Source organism: Polistes dominula, unplaced genomic scaffold, assembly GCF_049000335.1.
Source record: "Polistes dominula isolate Pdom_NZ unplaced genomic scaffold, Pdom_raw_medaka contig_24, whole genome shotgun sequence".
NCBI lineage: Eukaryota > Metazoa > Arthropoda > Insecta > Hymenoptera > Vespidae > Polistes > Polistes dominula.
In genome coordinates this window covers 5,755,410-5,780,233 of record NW_028301150.1, presented here as the reverse complement: position 1 = coordinate 5,780,233, position 24,824 = coordinate 5,755,410, and the positions used below count along the sequence as shown (strand labels likewise).

General features: G+C 25.5%; 1 protein-coding gene across 10 annotated transcripts; it reads right to left on the bottom strand.

Annotated features, from left to right (window-relative positions):
• Positions 1–56: 56 nt before the first annotated feature.
• On the bottom strand, positions 57–20,388 carry LOC107066501 (ABC transporter G family member 23). Of its 10 annotated transcripts, XM_089177679.1 has the most exons (20): positions 20,237–20,388; positions 19,801–19,944; positions 18,485–18,608; positions 15,535–15,686; positions 14,936–15,180; positions 14,083–14,260; positions 13,421–13,514; positions 12,444–12,684; positions 11,475–11,541; positions 11,048–11,285; positions 10,736–10,913; positions 10,495–10,610; positions 10,317–10,387; positions 9,899–9,987; positions 6,530–6,706; positions 6,341–6,427; positions 5,859–6,070; positions 5,028–5,328; positions 4,398–4,933; positions 57–2,432 (listed from the first exon to the last, which is right to left on the bottom strand). In XM_089177679.1, the coding sequence occupies exons 4-17, from the start codon at positions 15,636–15,638 to the stop codon at positions 5,859–5,861; spliced, it is 2,097 nt and encodes a 698-aa protein (XP_089033805.1). In that variant the 5' UTR covers positions 15,639–15,686; positions 18,485–18,608; positions 19,801–19,944; positions 20,237–20,388; the 3' UTR covers positions 57–2,432; positions 4,398–4,933; positions 5,028–5,328. The 10 variants fall into 10 exon arrangements, with proteins under 10 accessions (XP_089033805.1, XP_089033804.1, XP_089033802.1 ...); XM_089177678.1 differs by having other exon boundaries at positions 57–2,446; positions 4,398–5,328; XM_089177676.1 differs by having other exon boundaries at positions 4,398–5,328.
• Between the last annotated feature and the right edge of the window lie 4,436 nt (positions 20,389–24,824).

The window sequence follows — 24,824 nt, the reverse complement described above, 5'->3', positions numbered from 1 at the left end:
ATATTTTTTCAGGCTGTGAATAGTTGATTTTTGTTCTAGGGTTTTTTTTGGAAAAGTCTTTCGTTTTTTTTTTAACTTTTTATAGGATATTCTCTCCTATTGGACGATCTTGCATTTTTATAGTTTCCTTGTAATATAATGCATTTTTTTTTTTAGGTATATGTACGTATTTATATATATATATATATAAATCATTCGATCAAAGATCGAAATAAATAGAGACAAACGTACGAAAATGAAGAAATCTAATTTAAATTATATTTATGCGCAAAATAAGAAAAAATAAAACGAAAAAATTGATACACATTTGTTTTAGAATAATAATCTATTATATGTATGATGTACACAATAGTACATATTATATGTATATATATTTTACAACAAAACCACACAAAAAAAAAAACATGCAGTAAGTGAGAAACGTTTAGCGTAAAAAATATATATCAAAAACGTATTTATTATTATTTTTGAAACGATATTTAGAAATTTTGTGTAGACTGTTATTTTTGCTAACAAAATATGTCGATTAATTTTATTCTCGGTTACCTTGATGATTTCATAAAAAAACATATACGCTTCTATAGTTAGAAACTATACGTAATAACCGTGTGTGTTTAAATCGATATAGTTTCTTATTTTTAAATATACGTATGTAATACGTAAAAACGAGATGTTACAATTTAACACGCACACTTATGTGATTATATTGGGTCTTTCGTGTGCAATTAGTAAATCTTATGAAATATATTTGTGAGCACCATGAAGAGGAATGAAATGTAATTATAAAAATATTCATAGTTTTTATTTTCAAGATCACTTATTGAAGGTATATTTTAAAAATCACATTGATCTTTTTATCTTAATTAAAACATCGGTCGGTACATATCTCGAATATAAATTTTTCTACTTATTGTTAAATGAAAAAGTTAAAAGCTATATCTAATTGTAAAATTAAAATCTATTTTCTGTTTATTTTTTTTTTTTTTTTTTTTTTTTTTTTAAATTGTATGATACGTTTTTTTTTTAACACATCGATCGAACGCTGCTCGAAATTTTTTTTTATATCAAAAATAAGCTTGTATATATTATTATGAATTAATTAAATTAATTGAAATATTTCTTTGTGAACTTGATAAAATTAAATAAAAAGATATATCATAATATAAGCTCGTTTACACAAAAAATTCAATATATTTTATTCATTTTAAAAATACATTCTTAAAATATTCTTGTAATTTCTTTTTTCTTTCGTCACAAGCTGAATTTGATTCTCGAATTTATAATTTTCTATTAATTTCTCTTTATATAATTAATTAACCGATTGTTTATCTCTTGCATAAAAGGAGAAAGTAATTATTATAAAAGATATGATACGATCGAATTTTACAAACACGCAATATTATATGTAAATACATCAAAATTAATATTTAAAAAAGAAGATAAAGGAAAACAAAAACGAGTACCAATTATTATGACGAAACAGCCTTATGAGTAAATATTAGTTATTTCCTTAATTATTATATGTCCCATCCAAAAGAAAAAGAATAATAATACTATTGGAGAAGTTGACGATTGAATCGACTTGTTTTACTAAACTACAAATACGACATAAAAGTTAATATTAAGAAAAAGAAGAAAGAAATAAGAAGAAATATATACCAATTACATCTAATAACAACAGGAACAACGTAATCGTTAATATTATTCGCACGTTGTATATGTTTGTAATATCGCGTTTAGTATATTATGCTAAACATCGTGAATTATATATTTGAACACATGTATACCATGATAAAAAAAATAAATTATAAACAAATAATTATTGGGAGCGTATGTTTATAAATATATATATATATATATATATATTTTAGGTTGACACCAATATTATAACGACGAACATTACAAAAATATATTCTATAAGCAAAAATAAGAAATAAATAAATGTTATAAAAATAGACTATATTAGATGCAGACTTTTTATTCAATACGCATTGCATGAAATTTATCGAATGACAAATTTCTTTCGAATTATTTATTATAATATTTAATAAGTAATATATATATATAATGTTACTTTGAGGTACCTAGGCCTAGGTACATTTGACTAGACACATTATTAGAGAAAAAATTATTTGTCCTATATCTAGAAACTATTAATTTTTCTCAACAAAATATTCTTATGATATTAATTTTTTCGAAGATTAAGGTAGTACCCCCCTGTGAAGACCGAAATTTCAATGCTTTTTCATGAATTTTTTTGAATAGGAAAACAAAATGCGATCGTTTTGAAATTTTAATATGTTTTTATCAGTATCTTAAACTATACAAAAAATTTTTTTTAACCTAATTTAGGCAAGATTTGTCCCTTTTTTTTAACGTTAAATTGGAGTTCCCCAATTCAATTTGCGGAAGCACTGAGCCTTTGTAGCCGTCTGAAATAAAAAAACTAAAAATATTATTATTCTTTAGGCTTAAATATAGACATAATACCAACAATATGTATATTTTTTTCAAAAAAAAAAAACAAAATGACGGACGTGTGAAAAAATTTTTTCAAAATCGGTGCTTTTTTTTACCTTTAATTGTTTAAAAAAATATATTTATTATTAAAAAAAAAATCATGTGTGCAAATCACACGTGTTAGAAGTGAAACCTTCAAAAATAGAAGTTTCGAGAGAATGAGACGAATGGACAGTTTTAAGAGTAAGATAATTGTAGGATTTATTTATTTTAATATTATTACTATATATAATAAAGGTCACCGGTATGGTCTCTGGGTGGAATAGCTGATAAAAAGTGCACTTTTCACAATTCAAGCAATAAAAACGGAATACTGAATGCGATAGTTATAAATAATCACCAAAATGGTAGGATGTTTATCAAAGGAAATATAATTCGTCAGAAATTAGGTAAAAATAAATAATCCTATTTTTGAAACTCAGGTATAAAATTTTTTTTGTTAGTATGGTTTTCTATTTCCCGTTTTCATCTACATTCTTGCGCTATATAACAAACATTTTAGGATAGATGAAATAAAGACGTTATGAAAAACATATGGAAAATACTGCTGGACTGAACGAAGGTTCTGGTAAAATGCAATGAAAGATCTAATAAAGATATTCTCTAGAAATGTTTTTTAAACTCTGTAGCCTACCACACTTCGAGACCCTTATTACTTATAACATATCTCGTCCTTATTCTTTAGACTAAAAACTTATCTTTCTAAATACTCTCGTCTAAATAAAGATCAGAACAACGAAAAATCAAAAAAATGCATTGAATCGTATCGCTCTCTCAGCTTATCGAACTGTGTACACTACGAGTCTCAAATTTCATCTCCGTGCTAAGCTCCACCGATTTACGCTGGGCGTTCAACATCTTAAAAATGTTTTTATTTTATTGAAAAATTACTATAAGTTTCTTAAATACGCAAATATTATAATTTATACTATAATTTTCATATATGCATGGGTCAGTACATTTTTTTGGATATTTTTCATATAAAAATCAAATTTAATAGACATATTTTATTTTAAGGTATCAAATATATTTTATAAAAAAGCAAAATATAAAAATGTGACAGTAATTTACTTGCTTTTTAATGGAATTTGTCAGCTGCTCCTCATTTATTCCACAGTATTCTCTAATTCTTTTTTTCTGATGTATCTGGGAATCCTTTTTTTTTTTTAAATATTTCAGACAATACAAGTATTATATATTCTATGTACTTCATAATTATTTATTATAATATCTGCGAAATAAAGAATTTAATACTAATTTTTCAATAAAATAGAAACATTTTTAAATAGAAAAGAAATACCATGTTTGGTAAAATAAAAACAGACAACGCACCTTCTTTCTTTATTTCGACCTTCGGTTGGTTTGGACCTTATACTTTTGTCGCATACCTACGTGCTTATCTCTGTTTATTCTTTTACTTTTCTATTGCTCGTACCTATAAACATTTCGAGTATCGAAAGAATACGTGTCCACGCTTTGTAGTATGCAGTCGCGCGCACACACACACATATAAAACTAGGAGCGATAACTACGAAGCATAGCATAAAGAGGAGACCGAGAATAGGAAAAACTGTATAGCTATGTTCCGTCTCATTCTCTCGCAGGCTAAATCCTATATGTTTGTCTCTTTTTCTCTCATTATTTAGTATAGCAACCGTTTCATAGCTTCGTTACATAGCTCCGTTTCCGTTTATTTACTTTTCAGATCACTTCCATTCTAAAGAAGTTTTCATTTCAAAAATTAAAGATTTTTGAGGTATCATGAATTAGAATATGTGTCGAGAATAAGTGTTTCGGCAAAATTTCAAAAACGTAGTTTCGAGAAAAACGCGTTTAAAGTTTTGAGAACAGATTTTTTATAAAAAAATTATACTAACATTATTCTGCTATGCCTGGTGCATACAGTAGTCCTTCAGCTTCCTCATAATTATCATTTTAAACAGCTTTGAGAACCCTACGTAGGTTCTGGCCTCTTTAGAGTTAGCTTCTGTAGTTTTCTTCGCTCTCAAAATACGAGCATTATCAACGGTGTCGACGTAGTTTCTGGCTGTTTGACCAATGTATTTCATGTATTTCAAACCATAATGCTCCTCAGAACGCTTGAACATTTCAGAAACACTGTCGACCTCCATTTTGCCACTGCTACCCTCGTGATTTGCTGTGCATTCATTTTTGTGATCTTCAGATAAACTCTCAGCTTCGATGGGGTTTTTTGTTGCTAAATACTGACATGCTTTACATATGCTTGATTTTACTATCACATCAATTATTTTATTTAAAAATTTGCCTATCAATGACACAATACCTAACAGAGAGTAAATAGAGGCAACAAAATAGAGGCGTTCTGAGTTATACACACTACGGCGCGCTCCATACTTTCGGTTATAACTTTGAGAATACTTTAAATATCGGTCTGAAATTATCGAAGCATATTTTTGAAATGTTTTTCTTACGAAATATATAAAAAAAAAATTCGATTTTTTTTAACCGACACAGGGGGGTACTACCTTAAATGCTTTCCTTTGGGTTTTTTTTCCTTTTTTTTCTTTTTTAATTTTTTTTTAATCTTTTCCCTACTTTAATATTCGTATCTACAGTTGATTGATTCGACGTATAAACATAAAAAACATACATTATACTAATATACATTAACTTGTTGCGTTAATGACGTATTATTTTATATCGTCTAATTTTTTTTTTGGTTTTATCCAACACTTGAAACACTAGAAATCATAGTCTGTTCAGCGTGAATTGTACTTTTATGATACAAAGTACCGTTGAACAGAAATTTCTTGGTGGCTAGTTCCGCTATAGAGAAAAGATTAAACAATTTACAGTCGTATCACGTTTCTATGATAGTTTTAAAATAGATTTTATAATGGAGAGAGATTCTATTTATCGATTAAAAACTAAACATTTTAAAATAGTTCTAAATAAAATATTTCACAATATTTTTCCTATAATTATTTTGATTTTGGTAAATGTTATTCATATTAATTAACGAATATTCTCACATTTAGTTACACATAGAGAAACATTATTTGAATTATACAATTATAAAATTCAAGTAAATGAATAGATAATAAAATTAAGAGTTGATTGTAGAGATAAAAATTAACATAAGGAAAGAAAAAAAGACAAAAAAAAAGAACAAATTTATTTGAAATAAAATAACGTTGGAAAACATTAACGACGATATTTAAGAAATAATACTAATCGTTTAAAAACTAAGGCACGTTGACACGAGATTGTCGTCATTATACTTTTATTATTATGATTAATACCTATTACTATTATTATTTTCTTTATTTTAATTTTTTTTTCATTTCTTCTCTTACCTATGATTTCCTTTTGAGACCATAAAGGCATACGAAAAAAAATACAACTGTCCAACAACTTACAATGAGGTAACCGATATAAACCTCAGAATTGCTAATGGAAAGGCCTTTGATCATAATTGCTCTCAATGATATTCCTGGTATTGTCGTTGGCAAAAAATAACTTATCCATCTAATTACAATTGGCATTCCTTCGATTGGCCAAAGAAATCCTGAAAGATAAAAACGAATAGAAAATATTAGAAATTAGAATCTGTCATTTAATTTTTATCCTTTTTTGGTTTTTTTTTTTTTTTTTTTAAATCATCCTCATGTAAAAAAGTAAACAAATGAAGAAAAATATTATGATTTACAATAAAATATTTGTTTGACAAATAAATTATTCCTTTCTACGCGCGAAAAATTTAATTAAAATCAACGTTTTTGTTTGGTTTTTATTATTATTATTATGATTATTATTATTATTATTTATTCATACTCACCACTAAGAATTATCACAGGGTAGAAACTTCCAGTGATTAAGAAATCCGCCAATGTGTGCGAATTGCAAAATGACGAAATCAAAAAACCTGTTGATCAAACAAAATTATTTTTTTTTTATTTAAATTTCTTTTTTCTTTTATACTTCGTTTATTTTACTTAATGGAATAAATTTGGAGCATGTAACGTACCGTAAGTCATTCCACATATACCCGTGATTAATACTAGTGTCGTGATTGCAAAAATGGAACTACTACTGTCTATTCCAAAATAAAGGAAATGTATGAGACATATTATTATGCATTGCATTGTGACCATAATAATTTGTATCACGATTTGAGAGATCAATATTTCATGTATTTTAACTCCTACAAAAAACAAAAGAAAATATATTAGAATATAAATAAAAGAATAATAATAATAATGATATAGATGATCATTATTAAATGATCCTTTTTTCTTGAATTTTTACATTATTATAATTTTTATATCAACTAATCGAAAAACTAACATCTTTTTTTACTTTTAATTATTAATTAATTTCAATTTTTTTTATTGTAATTAATTTGACTTTTAAATATGACATTTAAAGTGACTTTTATCGAAAAAAACAAATAAGGAAACGTTGTCTCTTGCACATGAAAAGATTTTTTGCATGTATGAGTGTCCTACACATTGATTTGCATTTGAACTTCATTTATCATTTTCTAAATGCATACCGAAGTTACTGAAAAATATTTCACAAGTTTCACGATAAAGGTCACTTAAAAATCAACATATTACATATTGTTAAATTTGTTTTTTTTTTATAAGTTATAAGAATATTTTAGTATAAATATGCAGTATCGTTTCAAAAACAAATTCAATGACTGAAATTTTGAAAAAAATGACCTTAAAGAAAAAAATTCGCTCCATCATTATAGCGGCACCTTCGAACAGAATATTTTTTTCCTTTGGCATATTTTAATATCGTACGAAATAAACAAGATATTTTAAATGATCGAGTAAAATTTCTGAATATATATTCTATATATATATAAGGATTATTTTGTTAGCCAATATCATTTTATTTATTCGACTAAATTATAGTCTTTAACGTGAAACATGTCATAACATGTTAAACAGATAATCCAAGAAGATGATTATCGAAAACAGAAATATTTTTTACTTTTTAAACTTCGGTTATTTTTTGTTTTATTTAATTTATTCACTTGTATGATTTCATGAATAAAATGTGTAGTAATAACAACACTTTAAATTAATATCGTTCTCCTATGTGTTATTTTAAATAATAAATAATAATATTATAAATATTAATTATACTTATCCGAAGGAATTTGAAATTTAGATAGAAAATAACTTTTTTTTTCTAAATTATTCATGGCATTCTAATGACTGATAACACGCAAAATTCTGTTCTCTTGAATTAAATTCTAGAAAATGTCAATAATTCATCGAATAAATAAATATTTCATTCTGTCAATTGAAAAAAGATTTACATCCTTTACGAAAAGAGAAAAAACTAATGATAGAGATAGAATGAAACAGTCAATAAATCGTTAAGAATTAAATACAAATTCATTTTTTCATCTAATGTTATGATCGTTTATCGAATGACATATATCTCTCAATCTTAACCCCTTGTCATACAAATAAAATGCCTATCATCAAAGAAGAAACAGCCGAAAACAGTTCTTAACGTCTCGGAGACGTCAAAGTCTACAATAGCACATGAAAAAAATGACGTCTTCGAGACGTCATTGTATGTGAAGTGATTAAATTAATTTCAGTACCGATGTAATAGTTTATTGTGAAAAATTGTCTTTGTTAAAAATTTTGCTATTAATAGTATGTATTGCATGTCAAGCAAAACAATTATTATCGTTTAAAGAGTATTATCCAACAAATTGTGTATTTTTTTCCTTATTGAATGCAATCATTTAATTAATCTCTTTGGTATCGCGGTCATTCGAAAAAAAAAAATTTTACACACGATTTTTCAAAAATTTCTTTATAGAAGTAAATAAAATAATTTAATTGATTATTTTATTGTTTTTCTTTTTTCCGTTGCTGCTAATTTAAACTTAAGTATTTGTAATAGTTGCATCGTAGGGTCATAGTTATTAAAATATGATGGCAATTAAAAATCTCATATATTCTTGATGTAATACGCTACTGAAATGAAAGTATATTTTGTTTACAAACATCCTACATGAAATATTTGCAGATTATATGTGAAAGTTAGTAGTTATAGACCGCAAAAACAAAAATAACGGAAGAATTATTATCTGATCGAAAATTGTTTGACTGTTAATAATTTATTTCGGACCATTTATTTGTCTTTTAGATAGAGAGCTGATGACAATTTTTTCTTATACACATGATACAGGCATAAAAAATCATGGAACGTTTTAGAGCTTATAAATTAACCTTGATATAATATTAATTTAAATAAGCTGCTTATTTTGAAAGTGGTCTAACTTCATTTATAGTTCGAATCGAGATATTGAAGAGTTTGCGTTTCAATGCAATTAAAAATATACATACAAAATACTAACGAGTTAACCACTGCAATCGGAAAATAATAATTGATAAATGGAGTTAGGCCACTTTCAAAATAAACTTTTTCATCATTCCATTATTCATGATTTTAAATATATTAGTAACAAATTGCTTCAAAATGAAAAGATCATGTAAAAATATAACTATTACGGTAGCTAACTCGATTTTTTTGGAAAATGGAGTTAGGCCACTCTCAAAATAACCGGCCCAAATATTTAAATTCATTATCCGATCGATATGTCTTCGTTTATCTCTCCTATAGCTCAAAATCTTTCGTTTTCTTTTTTTTTTTAATTTGAATATTTTCAGTAACCTCCCAGCAAGGGCTACATAATAAGAATATTAATATGTTTATTAAAATTAATAATCGTTTCAAAATAAATACTTTCACAACTTCTTAATTTTTGTTTATATCCATCGTTTTAGACAACCAGACTCCTTCCATTTATCCTATATAGTTGACTTTGATATTTAATACTATTTCTGACTACTGTCGAATATTCAACATTCGCACGCACTTTCAGGAACTAATTATGTACGAAAGGCGAGGGCCTACTGTATACTAAATAACACTAAACCTATACCACGTGCGGTCACCAAATAACGGCAACTTATAATTTGTAAATAAAAAAAAAGTGAAAATGCATAATATTTAATTTCGATTCATCTCTAAAATTAAAAAAAATATATTATTAGCTTATAAATTGACTAAAATCTTGTTCTATACATATGTATATAGTTATTTGACCGTTTACAGTAGGAATAAATATGCATGAAGTGTCAGTAGGTTTAATATTAATTAATTTTGTAATTTACGATATGATCTATCAAGCTGTACATTTGCTATTTTAAATTTAAAAATTATGTATATATATTTTTTTTTAAATTATTTAAACGTGAAATTAAATTTATATATATAATTGTGATAATGTTAAACGATCCTTTTTTTGTTTTCTTGGAGAAACATCTTAAAAATTATACGTATTATTAACGATTACCTTGAACAAGACTCCTTTCCCAAATGCCTTCGCGCTTGTCTGAGATTAAAATCGAGGAAGTTGATGCAGCTGATATAAACAAAGCTAACCTAGATAGAAAAAAAGAAATTAATTATTTATATAGATATATATTATTTATTTATTATATATTATATATTTTTTAATATATATATATATATATATATATTAATTATTATATAGATATTTATTTATATATTGTATAAAAATCAGATATTTATCCATTCAATTAGATAATTAATTGAAAATTAATTGTCATTAAATATATTTCATGGGAAAAATAAAACATGAACTTGGATCATTAGGACAATAAACGGCTCAAATATTATTACACATTGTAATATATTAACAAATTAATTTTTTCTAAGACTAAAAGATAAAAAAATGAAGTTTAACTCACGTTAATATGAAAGTAGGTGAACTAAAAGATGTAAAATCTCCTTCAGAAGTACCAAAAATAGGATCTTCAAACTGAAAGTAAAAATGTTTGATGATAAAATTTGTTGTTTTAAATAAATACTAATCGTTAATTTTTTTTTTCTTTTGCAATCTGCATAAGAATAATTATATTTACTTACGTGTACTGGTATTCTTCCTATTTTTTTAGGCATTTCACAATTTTTCAAGACATTTTCAAGGGTATCGAAATATTTTTTGGCAAGTTCTGTCTTTAAGAAAAGTCCAATCTGTCTATCTGTAGAAAAAAGAGGAAATATAAGTCGTCGTCCTTGAGTCTTTTTCTATTGTTTTATTTTTATTTTTGCTTCAATTAAAAGAAAGAAAAAAAAAAATTAAAAACTTGTAAATGTGTATATTTACTGGACATGTCCAACCAGACTTGAATTTCTCCCATTTCAAATTCTTCATCTCTCAAAAATCTCTCCAGTTCTAATCTTCTTTGCAATGCTTGCGAAAGGTTTTTACCTAAATGTATCATACCATGAATTTTTCCTTTTCTCACACTATTTTGCATATCCGAAAAATTATCGTAAAATTCCTATGAAAGAGAGAGAGAGAGAGAGAGAGAGAGAAAATAAAAATAAGTGAAAATAAAATATACTTATAAATTATGTTAATTAATTTGTTGTAGAAAAAAAAACAATTACATATTTATTATTTTATATTTCTTACCAGTTCCTGGGTGTTATTTTTTACATTGTGCAAAAATTGACAACTAAAGTCAATGATATTGCACGTACCACCGAATTCGTCCGGCATGTAACTAACGTTGCCAATATTTTGACCAAAATTACAATTTCCAGATTCTTCATTGAAAACACCGATTCTTAGATTTTGAGGATCGTGACCAAAGGAAAAAAGAAATAATAAAAATTGAATAAATGGAAATCCTATTGTAAATACGATTCCACTGTAAGTAAATATTAATTGTTATTATTATTATTATTATTATTATTATTATTATTATTATTATTATTATTATTATTACTATTATCATGACAATTAAATTTCGTGTAAATATTTGTCTTTTCTGTTTGAAAGAAATATATATATATATATAAAACACTAGTTAAAAAAGAATAAAAAATGATTATCGTACCTAGGACGTCGGAAAAATTGCGTAATATTTTTGATTATAAGAGCCTTGAATCTTCCAGAAGTCGTAGCTGCGAAAAGAAAAGTCGTTAATTGTTATTGAACTAAAAGATAAGATAAAACACGTTAAAGATTCAAGAAATATTAAAGAAAAAATGTTATTTTTCTTTTTTTCCTAAGTATTGTTTCAATTGATAGGACACTCGTCACTTGATATTGAAAAATTTCAATGTTAAAAGAAAACCACGAACCGCAAGATTGCTTGTCATCTTTTAAGGAGGAAAAAACCATTCAAGAAAAATAATGCGTTGCATTAATTTACATTGTAAGAACCCGTTTTATACTCGATTATTTTTATCATCTATTATTGTCATTCTTTTTTTTTATCTTTTCATTTGAGATAATAATTTTCAAATTTGTAAATGTTTATTTTATTTCCTTTTTTTTTCATAACAATTTTTAATAATTTTTAATATAAGAAAATGAAAATCAAGAAAAATTATCAACGTTCGGTACAATAATAGAATATATTTTTTTTTAATCGTTTTTTTCGTAAATATTGCATATATGAGAAGGGGATTGAAAAATATTGGAACCTCGATAAAAAAAAAGATTTTGTTTAAAAAAAAAATCGTAAAAGTGAGCAAAACTTGTCGATAAACCCACGTATAATGGATGACTTCCGGTACTTGACAATCTTTGTAATAGTAAAATAAATAGTATTCGAACGTCTTATTATTCGAACACTTTGTATATATAATTATCTATATTACATCGAGTTGTAATATTTGATTAATTTGTCATATCATTGTTTTGAAATATTATAAAATTACCATCCTGTTAATGTTCTATTATAAAAAAAAAAGAATAAAAAGTATTCATTTATCTCAATAATTATATAACCTTTCTATTAATATTATTTAATCACTAGAGGCTTTAAATGCATAATTCATTCTTGTAGAAATATACTTACCTGAATATTTCATCGGTTTTACTGGAATACTCGTTGAATTCGTAGGATGTTGAACCAAAGTTTCTATGAATTCTGTTTCTTGCAACATCTCAGAATTATTAATCACATTTCTCTTAAAATTCTCTTCTTGTTCTATACTTAATTTAAGAAAAGCTTCCTCTAAATTATCACACTGTAAACGATCCATCAATTCATCAGGAGTAGATTCTACTAATAATTTACCGGATCTCATTAAACCAATCTGAAAACAATATAAACAGGCTATTATCTTTTTTTATTGATTTTATCTTCCTATGTTTTTTTTATACTTATAAATAAAAAAAGTTTAGGAGTAAATAATAATGACAAATAAGTTTATACGCATTTAAAGACGCAGTTTTTTTAAAAAAAGTTAAAACATGTTTTTTACGCAATTACGTTAATATTTCTTATTTATTGCGATTCAATGTTGTTTATAAAGAATTTATAAATAATATTGATTCATCATTTTTTTCTGGATTATATATGGATAATAATTAATGCAACTATATCCTATGTTATTGGTTTTATTTTCTTTTATTTTTTTCTCATTTTTTTTCACATATAACTATGCGAACAAATTTAGATGTAATATATTTTACCTAACTAGAATAAATTGAATGTATTAAAATATCCAATTAGTCTTAAATCTCAGAACATAAGAAATAGATAATCCCAAAAGATGATTATACAAGAAAAGACATTTTATATTTTTAACACTAGATTTACGAATTGAGCCAATTTGACTCATTGAACATTTGATTATTTTATATATTTATAAAATTTAAATACTATTTTTTGAAAACTTATTGGTTTTTAGTTACGTAATGAAATATACGTAAATATTAGTTCAATTCCTTTACTCAATCCTTTATTCAAACAATGTTATTACGTCATTAAAAAATAATGAACAAAACATCCGTAAATCTAGTGTTAAACTTATTTTTCTTTTTACTTACTTTATTCGCTTGTTTGGCTTCCTCGATGTAATGTGTAGTAATTATAACAGTAACACCGTTCTCCTGTGTGATTTTACATAAATAGTTCCAAATACTGGAAGAAAGGTAAAAAGTAACAAAATAAACGAATTAACAAAATTATAAAGAATAATTAAATTATATTAATAATTGAATGATCGAAAAATAAATATCATGTGTGCAGATTCACACGTGTTAGAAGTGAAACGAATGAATCGAATGCAGAGTATTAGGAGTAAGATAATTTTAGGGTTTATTTATTATAATATTGTTACCATATATACCAAATGATATGATCTTGGGTTAGGGGTAGCTGACAAAAACTACTATGATAACAATATTATAATAAATAAAATCTAAAATTATCCTACTCCTGATATTTTGCATTCGTCTCATTCTTTCGAAACTTGCTTTTTTGAAGGTTTCACTTGTAACGTGAATAAACTGCACACATGACATTCTTTTAATTTCAGAGATAAGTTTTTTAATTATAATATAATGCGTGAATAGACAAGGAAAACGAAATTGGATAAATATAATTATTTAGTTATATTTTTATGTGAAGTTTTAAAAATATGTTACTCGTATTCCTTACCTTTTTTTAATCACTTAATTAAATAGAATAAGATAAAAAAGATACTTACTTATCTCTTAACACCGGATCAAGGCCTACGGTTGGTTCATCAAGGATTAATAATTCCGGACTGTGAAGTAAAGCTGCAGCAAATGATATTCTTCTCTTCTGTCCACCGCTCGTATTTTTTACCAATCGACTCGTTGGTGGTAATTGCAAAATTTCTTTTAGATCATAATATCGTTGTTCTGAAACAAGTTGAATGGTAAACGTAACATCGAGCTATTAACAAGATGGGATAAATAATTTTTTGCTATAATAATATTTTTCTTTATCATAGTAAATTTAAACTAAATGCGCAATTAAATAAAACCGATCAAATGCGATTTAATTAACAACCGTCTATATATGTATATAATTATGCGCATTATGGTGTAACTTTTTATAATTTAATACTATATTATTATTATTAAGTAATTGACAAGTATATATACTTAATAATACATTTAAAAATATTGTATATTGTATTTTAAAAAGATTGCTTGCGGTACTTTCGAATTAATAAAAACTGCTAATCACATCGAGTAACAAATATTATTACGATACATAATATTCCGAGAATAATGACAAATAATGATAACAATAAATTATGTGCAGATTATTTTTACTTTGGTATGCAAATAAATTGAGCTGTTTATTTTGAAAGTGGCCTAACTCCATTTATATTCGAATCGAGATATTGTAGGATTTGCGTTTCACTGCAATTTAAAATATACCTACAAGATACTAACGAGTTATACTGCTTAAGTGTATCTAAAGGTGTTCAATTTATAGCTTTTATTAAAATAAATTATTAAGTGAAAGCAATTATTAAGTGAATAATATACGTTTATTTAGAAAAATTTTTAAAAAGATTCTCTTACCTATCTCATCATCCTTCATAGCATTTATTCTTCCGAAATAATTTAGTGCACCAATTACAGTAAACTCATCTATAAGGCAAATGTCCTGCGGCATAAAACCAACTCTAGGTCCGGGAATTCCCGAATTTTTGGTACCCGGTTTTCCTCCTAGCACCCAAATATCACCGCTGTTTATTTCTCGGATACCAACGATGCACGATAGGAGAGTTGTTTTTCCACATCCACTTGGACCCAATAATCCGTATCTGTTTATGGGAATTTAATATTTTATGTTCTTTTTTATTTTCTTTAACCTTTCGTATGTTATTTTATTTATTTTATTTTACTTTTGAAATTACTTTATACATTTCATTTTGTCAATCGTAGTATGGAAAAAGACTCGTTCAGCATTTTTATTACATATAAATAATAATTGATTTTAAAATTCGCTTAATAAGGATTTATTTTTCAATGCGATTATAATAACTTAAGAATTATTTTTGAACAAATTTAACGGAAAATAATAGTAGGCAACTATTATCTTTCGTTTATCTTTACAGGTTTTTTCTTTTTTTTGTCTCGAGATGAAAAAATAAAGAAATAACTATGATGGTACTTACATGGAACCCTTAGGAACGATCATATTCAATCCATCGAGTACATTAATAGCTTTTCCATAAGATTTGTTGGCATTTCTTACTACGATTGCTTCCGTTTCATACATTTTAGATTTCTTGAAGTTGATACGTTGTCACTCGTTGATAATATCTGTCTGATCGAAAAAAAAAGAAAACCAGAAAAATAAGTGAATTATTTAAATAAATTATTCAAATGATAAGTGTAAAAGTTTTAAATATTTTGTAAGTTTATTTACATTATCGTCAATTTATTCGTCTTCGGCTTATTTATTTCTTTTTTGTTTACGTAAATATTATTGTTTTGTACACCGGTGCTTTGATAAGAACTATAAAGTATTTATCTATCGCAAAAATGTTTTTTGAGAATTTGATATTGATTGATGTTACTTGTGATTACTCGCTGTTGCGTTGTTACTTGTAATTGAGTTTTAATTGTAATTGCCTTTCATTAAGATGGTACACAACAATTATTTATTTAAAATAACTGATACGTAATTATTATATGTATATAATATTTTATACTAATTATAATTAATATGTAACTTTATATTAATACTAAATATAATTAATATAATAATTATATGTATAAAATATACATATTTATATATAAAGAGAAAAAAATAATTAAAATACTTGTAGTGTTCATTTGCATTTATAATTGACATACTTACAATGTGTTTTTCTTTTTATTTAATCTTTTACTATTATTCTTTGCAAACAAACACAAATCGGATAAAATCGTTTAACGATTGATGCTTTTTTTTGTCCTCACTTTAAAAAGAAAAAAATATAAAAAATAATAAAGAAGGAAATAAATCCAACAGAAAAATATGTATTTAATTGCACAATCACTCATTTAAATTTAAGATTTATCTTATTATTCAAATTTTGTCCAATGCTTATAGGTTTATGTCTATCATTTGTATCGCATTATAAGAAAATTTACAATCTTTACTTTTTAATGAATATATTCATAAGAAATTACGTTGATACATATCCGATTATAAATTGAAGGGGATTAAACTTCGTAAGTATATTATATTTGTTATTTTATGATATTTTCAAGTTCGACGAAATCTAATTATTTACTAAAATAAGTTAATTTTTTTGTATCATTTGCCTTACTCAAATCTATTATTGATTATAAATTGTATTTTTAATATTAAAAATATCTTTTATTCTTCCTATTAATTTACGATAAGTTTAAGCCGTTGTTTTTTTCTTTTTTTTAATTATTTAAATCAAAAATTTTATTTTAACAATACAAATATTTGAGGCGATTTGAGAGTATAATATATATATTTATTCCTAATTAAAAACAAATCAACTGATTATAATACACTGTTACTTAGAAATCATATGAAATACCCTGAGTCATCGATTAAATCGTGATTTGTATGTTAAATGTTACATAAATTAGCTTTTTTATGAGCAATGTTCATCCATTAATTTGATTTGCGTCATACAAATAAATAATTTGATACGTGAAATACAAATAATGATAAAAAATAATTAAATACATTATTTTACTAATAAAATTCTTTTGTTTTTAAATTATCGTATGATGTGATTTATTTGATAAATTAATATCAATATAATTATACGTTATGATTTAATAGGTTATTGAAAAATAATGAGCGTCTATGTAAATACAGGTAGCCCTCATACAACACGGAATCTTAAAGCACTTTCGTTATACAGGAAATCCCCCTATGAGATGAAAAGAAATACAGGCGACCCTCGACTTTCGCGATTTCTTCACAATTCACTATTTCGTACATTTTTAAAGATTTAACTGTTTAATTCTCTGCGATCGGATGTCCCCTTTCAGCGGACATCAGACTAGCCATCAAATGACATTGTTCGGATAAAGAGAACAAAACAGTTTCAGTCTTGCATTAGGGCGTGCATCAACGTGTTGTGTGTTTTGCTGATTTAGATAAATACTTTAAAACACAGTTTTTGGTGCATATTTTTTGACATCCCACTACTTTCGAACATTCAACATTCACACACACTTTCCGGAACCAATTATGTGCGAAAGGCCAAGGCCAACTGTACCTTCCGCAACTGTATCTTTAAGACGGTAAGCCTCGCCGCAGCTGTAAAAGTACAGTGCTATACAAAGGTTTTTTGAAAGGAGAAACCGTATAATAGGACGCCGTGGTGTAGGAGGGTTCCCGTAATTTATGAATCGTGTTATAGCGAAACAGTATTATAAAAAAATGCCATGTTGTATTAGGGCTATCTGTAACACGATTCATAAATTGCGGGAACCCTACTACAACACGGCATCCTTTCAAAAAACCTTTGTATAACACTGTACTTCTACAGCCGCAGCGAGGTATGCCGTCTTAAAGATACAGTCTTGCAGAAAGTATTTCTTTTCATATCCATGATCTGAAAACAAGAATCTCACACAAAATGGCATTTTCCAGGAATCTATCTACCGTATTATAGGAAGGTTAACTGTATATGCAAATTGTAAGAATACAAGATAATGCTTACATTAAATGTTGTAATATTTTTGAACAATACAATTTAAAATAGATACGTATTTATTTGTATTACAAATCTTGAAAATTTTTGTACGAAAAAAATGTATTTTTTAGTATTAATATAAACTATTAAATTGATTTAACCAGAAGAGACTCAGAAGTTTAAACCACAGATTTTTTGTATATTTTACGCGAGTTGAAATTTCACATAGACGTGTATTTCTTTAGCTGTAGTAGAGTAGTAGTCTACAATAGCAGCGATGTGTGTGTCTCACAAATCGCCGATGTCTATATCTTTTCTAATATTGATATAGGATAATCAGTTTGGTAATTTCAACAATTCCAAAAAAGATAATTTCTGTCGTCATTGTCTTATTATAATTTTTCTTAAACTGACGAATTGTCGTATATTGATATAGGATAAGTTTGTTTACCTTTTCGAAAATATTTTTTTACTGTTTCTCTTTTTTTCTTCTTTTTCTAATTCTTCAATTTTTTTAAATATGAACCAAGTCTTCTTCCCTCTGTGAGATTTGAAAGGACTCTACTTAGCTTCTCCTGAGTTCAATAACAAAAACGAGCTATTAATATTAACGATTGAAAAGTTAACATTTCAATGAATAAATAATATGTACATTAAGGTATATAATATTTTTAATCTTTATATTAATCGTTATATAATTGGTCGAGCTATGCTAAAAATATTTAATAAATTTAATGTTTAGAAAAGTTCATTAAAAAGAAATAAAAACCATTAATATATTACTATCCATTAAAATCAAATTATTATCAAAATTTGTTTTTTGTCAATTATATGACAAATTTTCTTTCTAATGAAAATTTCATTACAGAAAATATATGTTTACGAGTTCTTAATCGTTTCGATAAATTAATGTGTTTGATAATTTCAACATTCTTCGAATATTATTTCAATCTTTTTAATAATTTATAAACGAAAGTAAGCAAAAATATTCGTGCCGATATAAATTGTGATAAATATGACGACAATGTAATTAGAAAAAGATAATTTTTGTCGTTATTGTCTTATTATAATTTTTCTTAAATTGACAAATGTCGTATATTTAATACAAATCATTAAAATACAAATGCAATTAAAAATTATACTTATTGTTCAACTCACGTTTAATAATAAAATGCAACAATGTTTATTTTAATAACATTTCCGATAATTAAAATGATTCAATGAGTAAAAAATTAATACGAAGTACGTATTAATATTTTTCTTTTTTTTTGTGTAAAAATTAATACAAGTTAGATATCAATTTTTTCGAATGACCTTTTTGTTATCGTTTAGATTTTGTTAATATTCATTTGCTTTTGATGCTAGTACTTTTATGCTTGATATTGAACGTTAATTAGATTAGTCGAAATGAATGATATAAAAAATTATCCATCATCATTCACAATTATACTTATGTGACAATTAATTAAAGAAAATGATTGTATCTATTTAACATGTTCTCGTTTATGACAGTCATAATTTTTTTGCTGACTGGTCGTAGAATGAATAGAAAAGAAAAATAATTTCCTAATTAAACAAAGTTCATTTAAACAAAAAACATTGTTATATTATGAAGCAACAATGTTATTTGAATTATATTATTTGGATATTAAGTATCAAACAACGTTACTACTAAATTTTTATTATTATGGAACATTGAATGTCATGTTAAGTAGACCACGTGAACTTTCTCTAAATACAAACAGTACAATCTATTATTCTACTTACATATTAATTGTTTCCTTATTCGCAGTAAATCAAAATAGAATCTCTCTGTAGATATTCTTCTTATGATTCTTGATGTAACAATACTTTTAGTAACAATGGTCCTCTTTATTTCTTTTTGGTTTTTCATTTAAATCCTCACGATACCTATTAAAATCATTTTTATTAGAAAAAAAAACCTTTATCATCGACACACTAATTATTCTTTTTTGGCCTATTCAATTTTTGTGACAAACTATTTTTAAAAACATACATAAACTTTATGAAATAAAATCTCTTCGAGAGAGAGAGAGAGAGAGAAAGAAAGAAAAATAATTAAATCAAAGCAGATCGTGGAATGTAGAACGCAGGGTTACAAAAGCTACAAGGTTGACTGGAAAGACATGACAATGTTGATATAATTTTATGAATAATAATTATAATAACAACTTCAACCGACACATCTAACATTTGTGGCCGTAATAAATTCTCGACTGACTCTGATGCGCTTCGTTCCTTCACACTGATCATGAAGCAGTTATGTGAGTTCTGGCGTAAAAATGTGGAGGGGATTCTACTTATGGAAGAACTGATAACGGTATTACTTAACCCCGGATGACTGTTTACCAATCATCCTAAGTTGTTTGTCTGGTTGTAAACAGATTCCTTTTTGGTAAGCATCGATTTCCATTAACGACATTTTTGACGAATTACAAATTATTTAGTTTTCTATATTACCGGCTGTCGATAAAATACTACAAGCTAATAATATACAAATTTTCTATATTATTTTCGATCGATAAAATAATTTTCTTACGTCGTTAATGTAAATATCTGCAAAAGAATAATTGTTTTCTTTTATTTCGCATATATTATGTTCGAGTATAAAAAAAAAAATTAATCATACATATTGCAATTGAAAAATATTCTTAATCATTCGTAATTATATTATTATATTATCATATTCAATTTGTGTAATAATTTAATGATGTTATTATTGAACTTTTGAACATTTTTGTTCATCATCTATTTAGAAATAAGAACTTGTTTACGACAATAATAACATTCAGGAAGATGACATGATGAAGTTTACTAAATGAAAAAGGTAGAAGAAATATTATAAAAAAGAAGATTAAATCAAAGAAGTTACAATCAATGCTGTACTTTCATCAGTTAATCTTTATTTGCCGAAGCATAATTGTATTTCCGTGTTATTTCATATAACAACATATAAAAAAACAAAACTTGAGCAGTTTAAATCCACTTATCTCGATGATATAACAAAATATGTTATAATAAATCAACTATTTGCATGAATTTTCTTTTCTTTTCTTTTCTTTTTTTTCTTTACATATATATATATATATATATATATATATATATATATATATATATATATATATATATATATATTTCTCTATCCTTGCTTTTAGCTCGTAAAGCGAAAGTATTATGAAAGTATTAAGTGAAAGCTTTTCATGCGTGAAGAATATTAGTATACATTGATTGATATTATATCAGAAGTTTCTACTTTTTTTTTTACAGTTATTCATAAAGTTTTAACAATTTTAAATTCGAACAAATGACATAATTGTTCACTGGTGATGACGGATCAAATGATTGTTAGAATTTTAAAACAGGATTAGTTTGAATCGAAATAAATAATATGCATAAACGTAATACAGCATTACAAATGACCAATGTCATAACATCTTATTTGCATTGACAACTGTCTGACTTTTTATATAGTCTCCCAAAAAAAAAAACATTGTTAAAGAAAATAACTGATGTTCTTAGATGCTGTATAATGTTCTTAGATAAGCAAATGGTCCATAAAAATGACCTCCATTGTTAGAAAAAATAAACGTGAATACGTTAAGTGTCATTAATAATTATTAGTCCTTCTTTTGTTTCTAAATAATGATTTTAAAAAAAAAGATTCTCTCTCTCTCGCTTCCTTAGTATAGTAGGATAAGGTATAAGAAGATTTAAAATGAAAACTAGTTTATTCTCAAACCGGTTAACCTTGTGACTAATTGAAAATGTGTCAGTGTTGTCATTGTTTAACGAGATTTTATACTAAACAACGTTACTGGTATTGCATTTATACGAACGTTACTTGCAAATTTGTACGTAACATATACTATTATGCGATCTTATAGATACTTTTCAAAAGAGAAAAAAAAAGGGTCGGAGAAATTATGGATTTTGATTTTTCCATTTATAAAATATCGATGATTGCAAAGTTACAATAAATCATAAATGAAAGCTGAGATTTCGTCAAAAAAATTATGACGATGATTATATAATATTTGGATTTTATTTTTATTGCGATAATAATTAAAAAGTTTACATTTTTATTTTCATTTTATCGTCATAAGATTAATTTTTCGCTATATAATAAAGTTTGGATAGTAATTTGAAGTTTTTAATATTATTTTTTTCCTTTTTTATGAATTTAAGTTATAACCAGTCAAAATATATAAATGAATAATACTATAAATTTCACATTATGTAATTTTTTTTTCTGGACGTCAAAGATAATTGAGTTGTAATGCGTTAAGTAACTAAAAAATCAACTTTTAATAATCCTCATCATATTTAGGAATACAAATTATTATTATCGTTTCTTTTATTTAAATTAGAATTAACTCAAATTGATTTTAGAGCAGGTCATATTGTTTTCGATAGTAGGAATTTTTTTTTTCAAAATAGTCGATGGACACATATTGATAAACAATTCAGGATTATTCGTTATCCAATAAATTGATGTATAATAAAGAAATAAAATAAATAATGCAACCTGAACGGTCATTTTACGCTTGAAATTATTTTTAACTATTAACATCACATATTTTCTTATCATATTTTTTTCTACGCTAATTGAATCTCCATTTTATATATCAATCGCTATATATGTATATTAGGGTGGGTCAAAAAAATGACTTATTTTTTTTTTCAAGTGCCACGCAAAAATGGGTTTCTAGACACCTTAAAACAATTCTCACCAAATATGAGCTCTTAATTTTAATAGGAAGATCCTCCGCATCGCAGTTTTTTATTTTTTTTCAGTTCAATAGATTAAAATTCATACCTCATTATTTATTGATTGTACAGAAAAATGTTCTAGACGAATTTTGTAGGAAATTTAATGCTCTACAAAAAAGGAATCTTATATTTTTTCCGTAAACCTCACCATTTGAATGATATTAAAGATTTAAATTTGATGATTTTTAGACAAATCTCATTTTTGCTTATGAATTTTATAACTCGACAATAAATGACTATTAAAAAGTGCACAATACAAATTTTTGTAGGAAATTAACTGCTCTATAAAAATGGTGTCTTATGTTTTGGCGATTAAATTAAGCGTTCAAAAGATATTCAGAGACACAAATCATTACACACGAAAGTTTAATGATGATAAAAAATAAATTTTAATAAAAATGAAAGAGATTAAATAAATAATTGTTTTTACAAGTTAACAAAAAATAATATAATAAACCGTCTTTACGACAATATTTTTTGTTAAGCACTGTAATACATTTTTTTCTATCCTCTACTCTCATTTGTATATATTTTTTTTCTATTCCATTTGTAGACAAGAATAAATCCGAAGAAACGCAATCTTTAAAATAGTAGCTTTGTTCATTTCTCTCTCTTTTTTTTCTATATCTGTCAATTCCATTTTTCATAAGAAAATTGTTATCTCGAGTTATACACATTTGTGTACATTTTTACACGTATATATATTTACATGAATAAATTAAAATTAATTATATAAATATATACATGCATAAATTTAATGTTATTGTAAACGAAGTTAAGTGCAAGGTTCTATGATATTTCTTCATGGTCAAATCCATCGAAGTTATTAATACCAATCATTCGGAAAGTTTCCACCTGTAGTCACTATTTCCATCTCATTCTCTCTTACTTTCTTGTTTTTGTAAATTATTCACGCTCGGTTTGACACGTAAACACATGATGTGTACCTAAGGTTAGCATTTCTGCCTACAGTTCTTCTTATTCCAAGTGTTAAAGATCAACCAACAATAAGAAGAATAATCAATATTAAAAAAATTTACATAATAAAGCTGAGAATAAGAAAACAAAAAGAAAAAAAAATATACGTCTGTTTTTATGTACTACATTTATCCTTTTCTCCAATTTCTTTCTTCTTTTTTATAACATTAAACCACGATACTATCCAATCATTTTCGAATAAAAAAGGAATGCAAAATTTTTTTTATCCATCGGTTTTTCCCCTTCTTAACCGATATTAATCTTTGCGTTCATACAGATAATCTCGTCTCGTATCTATTGACGTAATAATATCTTAATCGAAGAATTATTGATGTTTGATGGAGAGAAAAAAAAAGGATTCATTTGAGATATTTATCCGGGCAAAAAGAATACGTTCGTGTATGTTGGAAATAGTATTATTATATGCAACCTATCATCAACGACATTAATAAAAAATAAAAAAAAAATAAAACAAAATGTCATCAGAAAATCATGACATTGACTTTTGTACTTACTTATTCTCGACATGTTACAAATGTTATTCTCTATTGTAATTATTATAACAGATTTTTTTAGATATTATTTATTTTACATAAGTATAATTAAATTGTATAGATTTTTATGTATATAAGCAGATTCTGAGTATCGAAGTTAACATTTGATTCCATTTGAAACAAAAAGTATTTATAAATTCATAATCTAATGAAATGAGATTAACTTTGAAAAAGAAAAAGTTTATTTGTTAATAGACTTTAAGAAAAAAAAATATCAATTGTAAGTTTTGCTTTTTCTTTTTTCTATTGCATGTGTCGCAATATTTATGAACAAGTTCTAATTATTACGTGAAATTTTCTAATCGATATCGCTTATTTAATCTTACCGTATATCATACTGGGAGAAGGGATTTACTAATTTAAATTTATTGTTTTCATGATTATTGACCGTAATAATAGTTGGCAATCGTTAGAAAAAAAATGTATCATAAAATTAACGCTTCGTTTCGAAATTATGAATTTATTTTT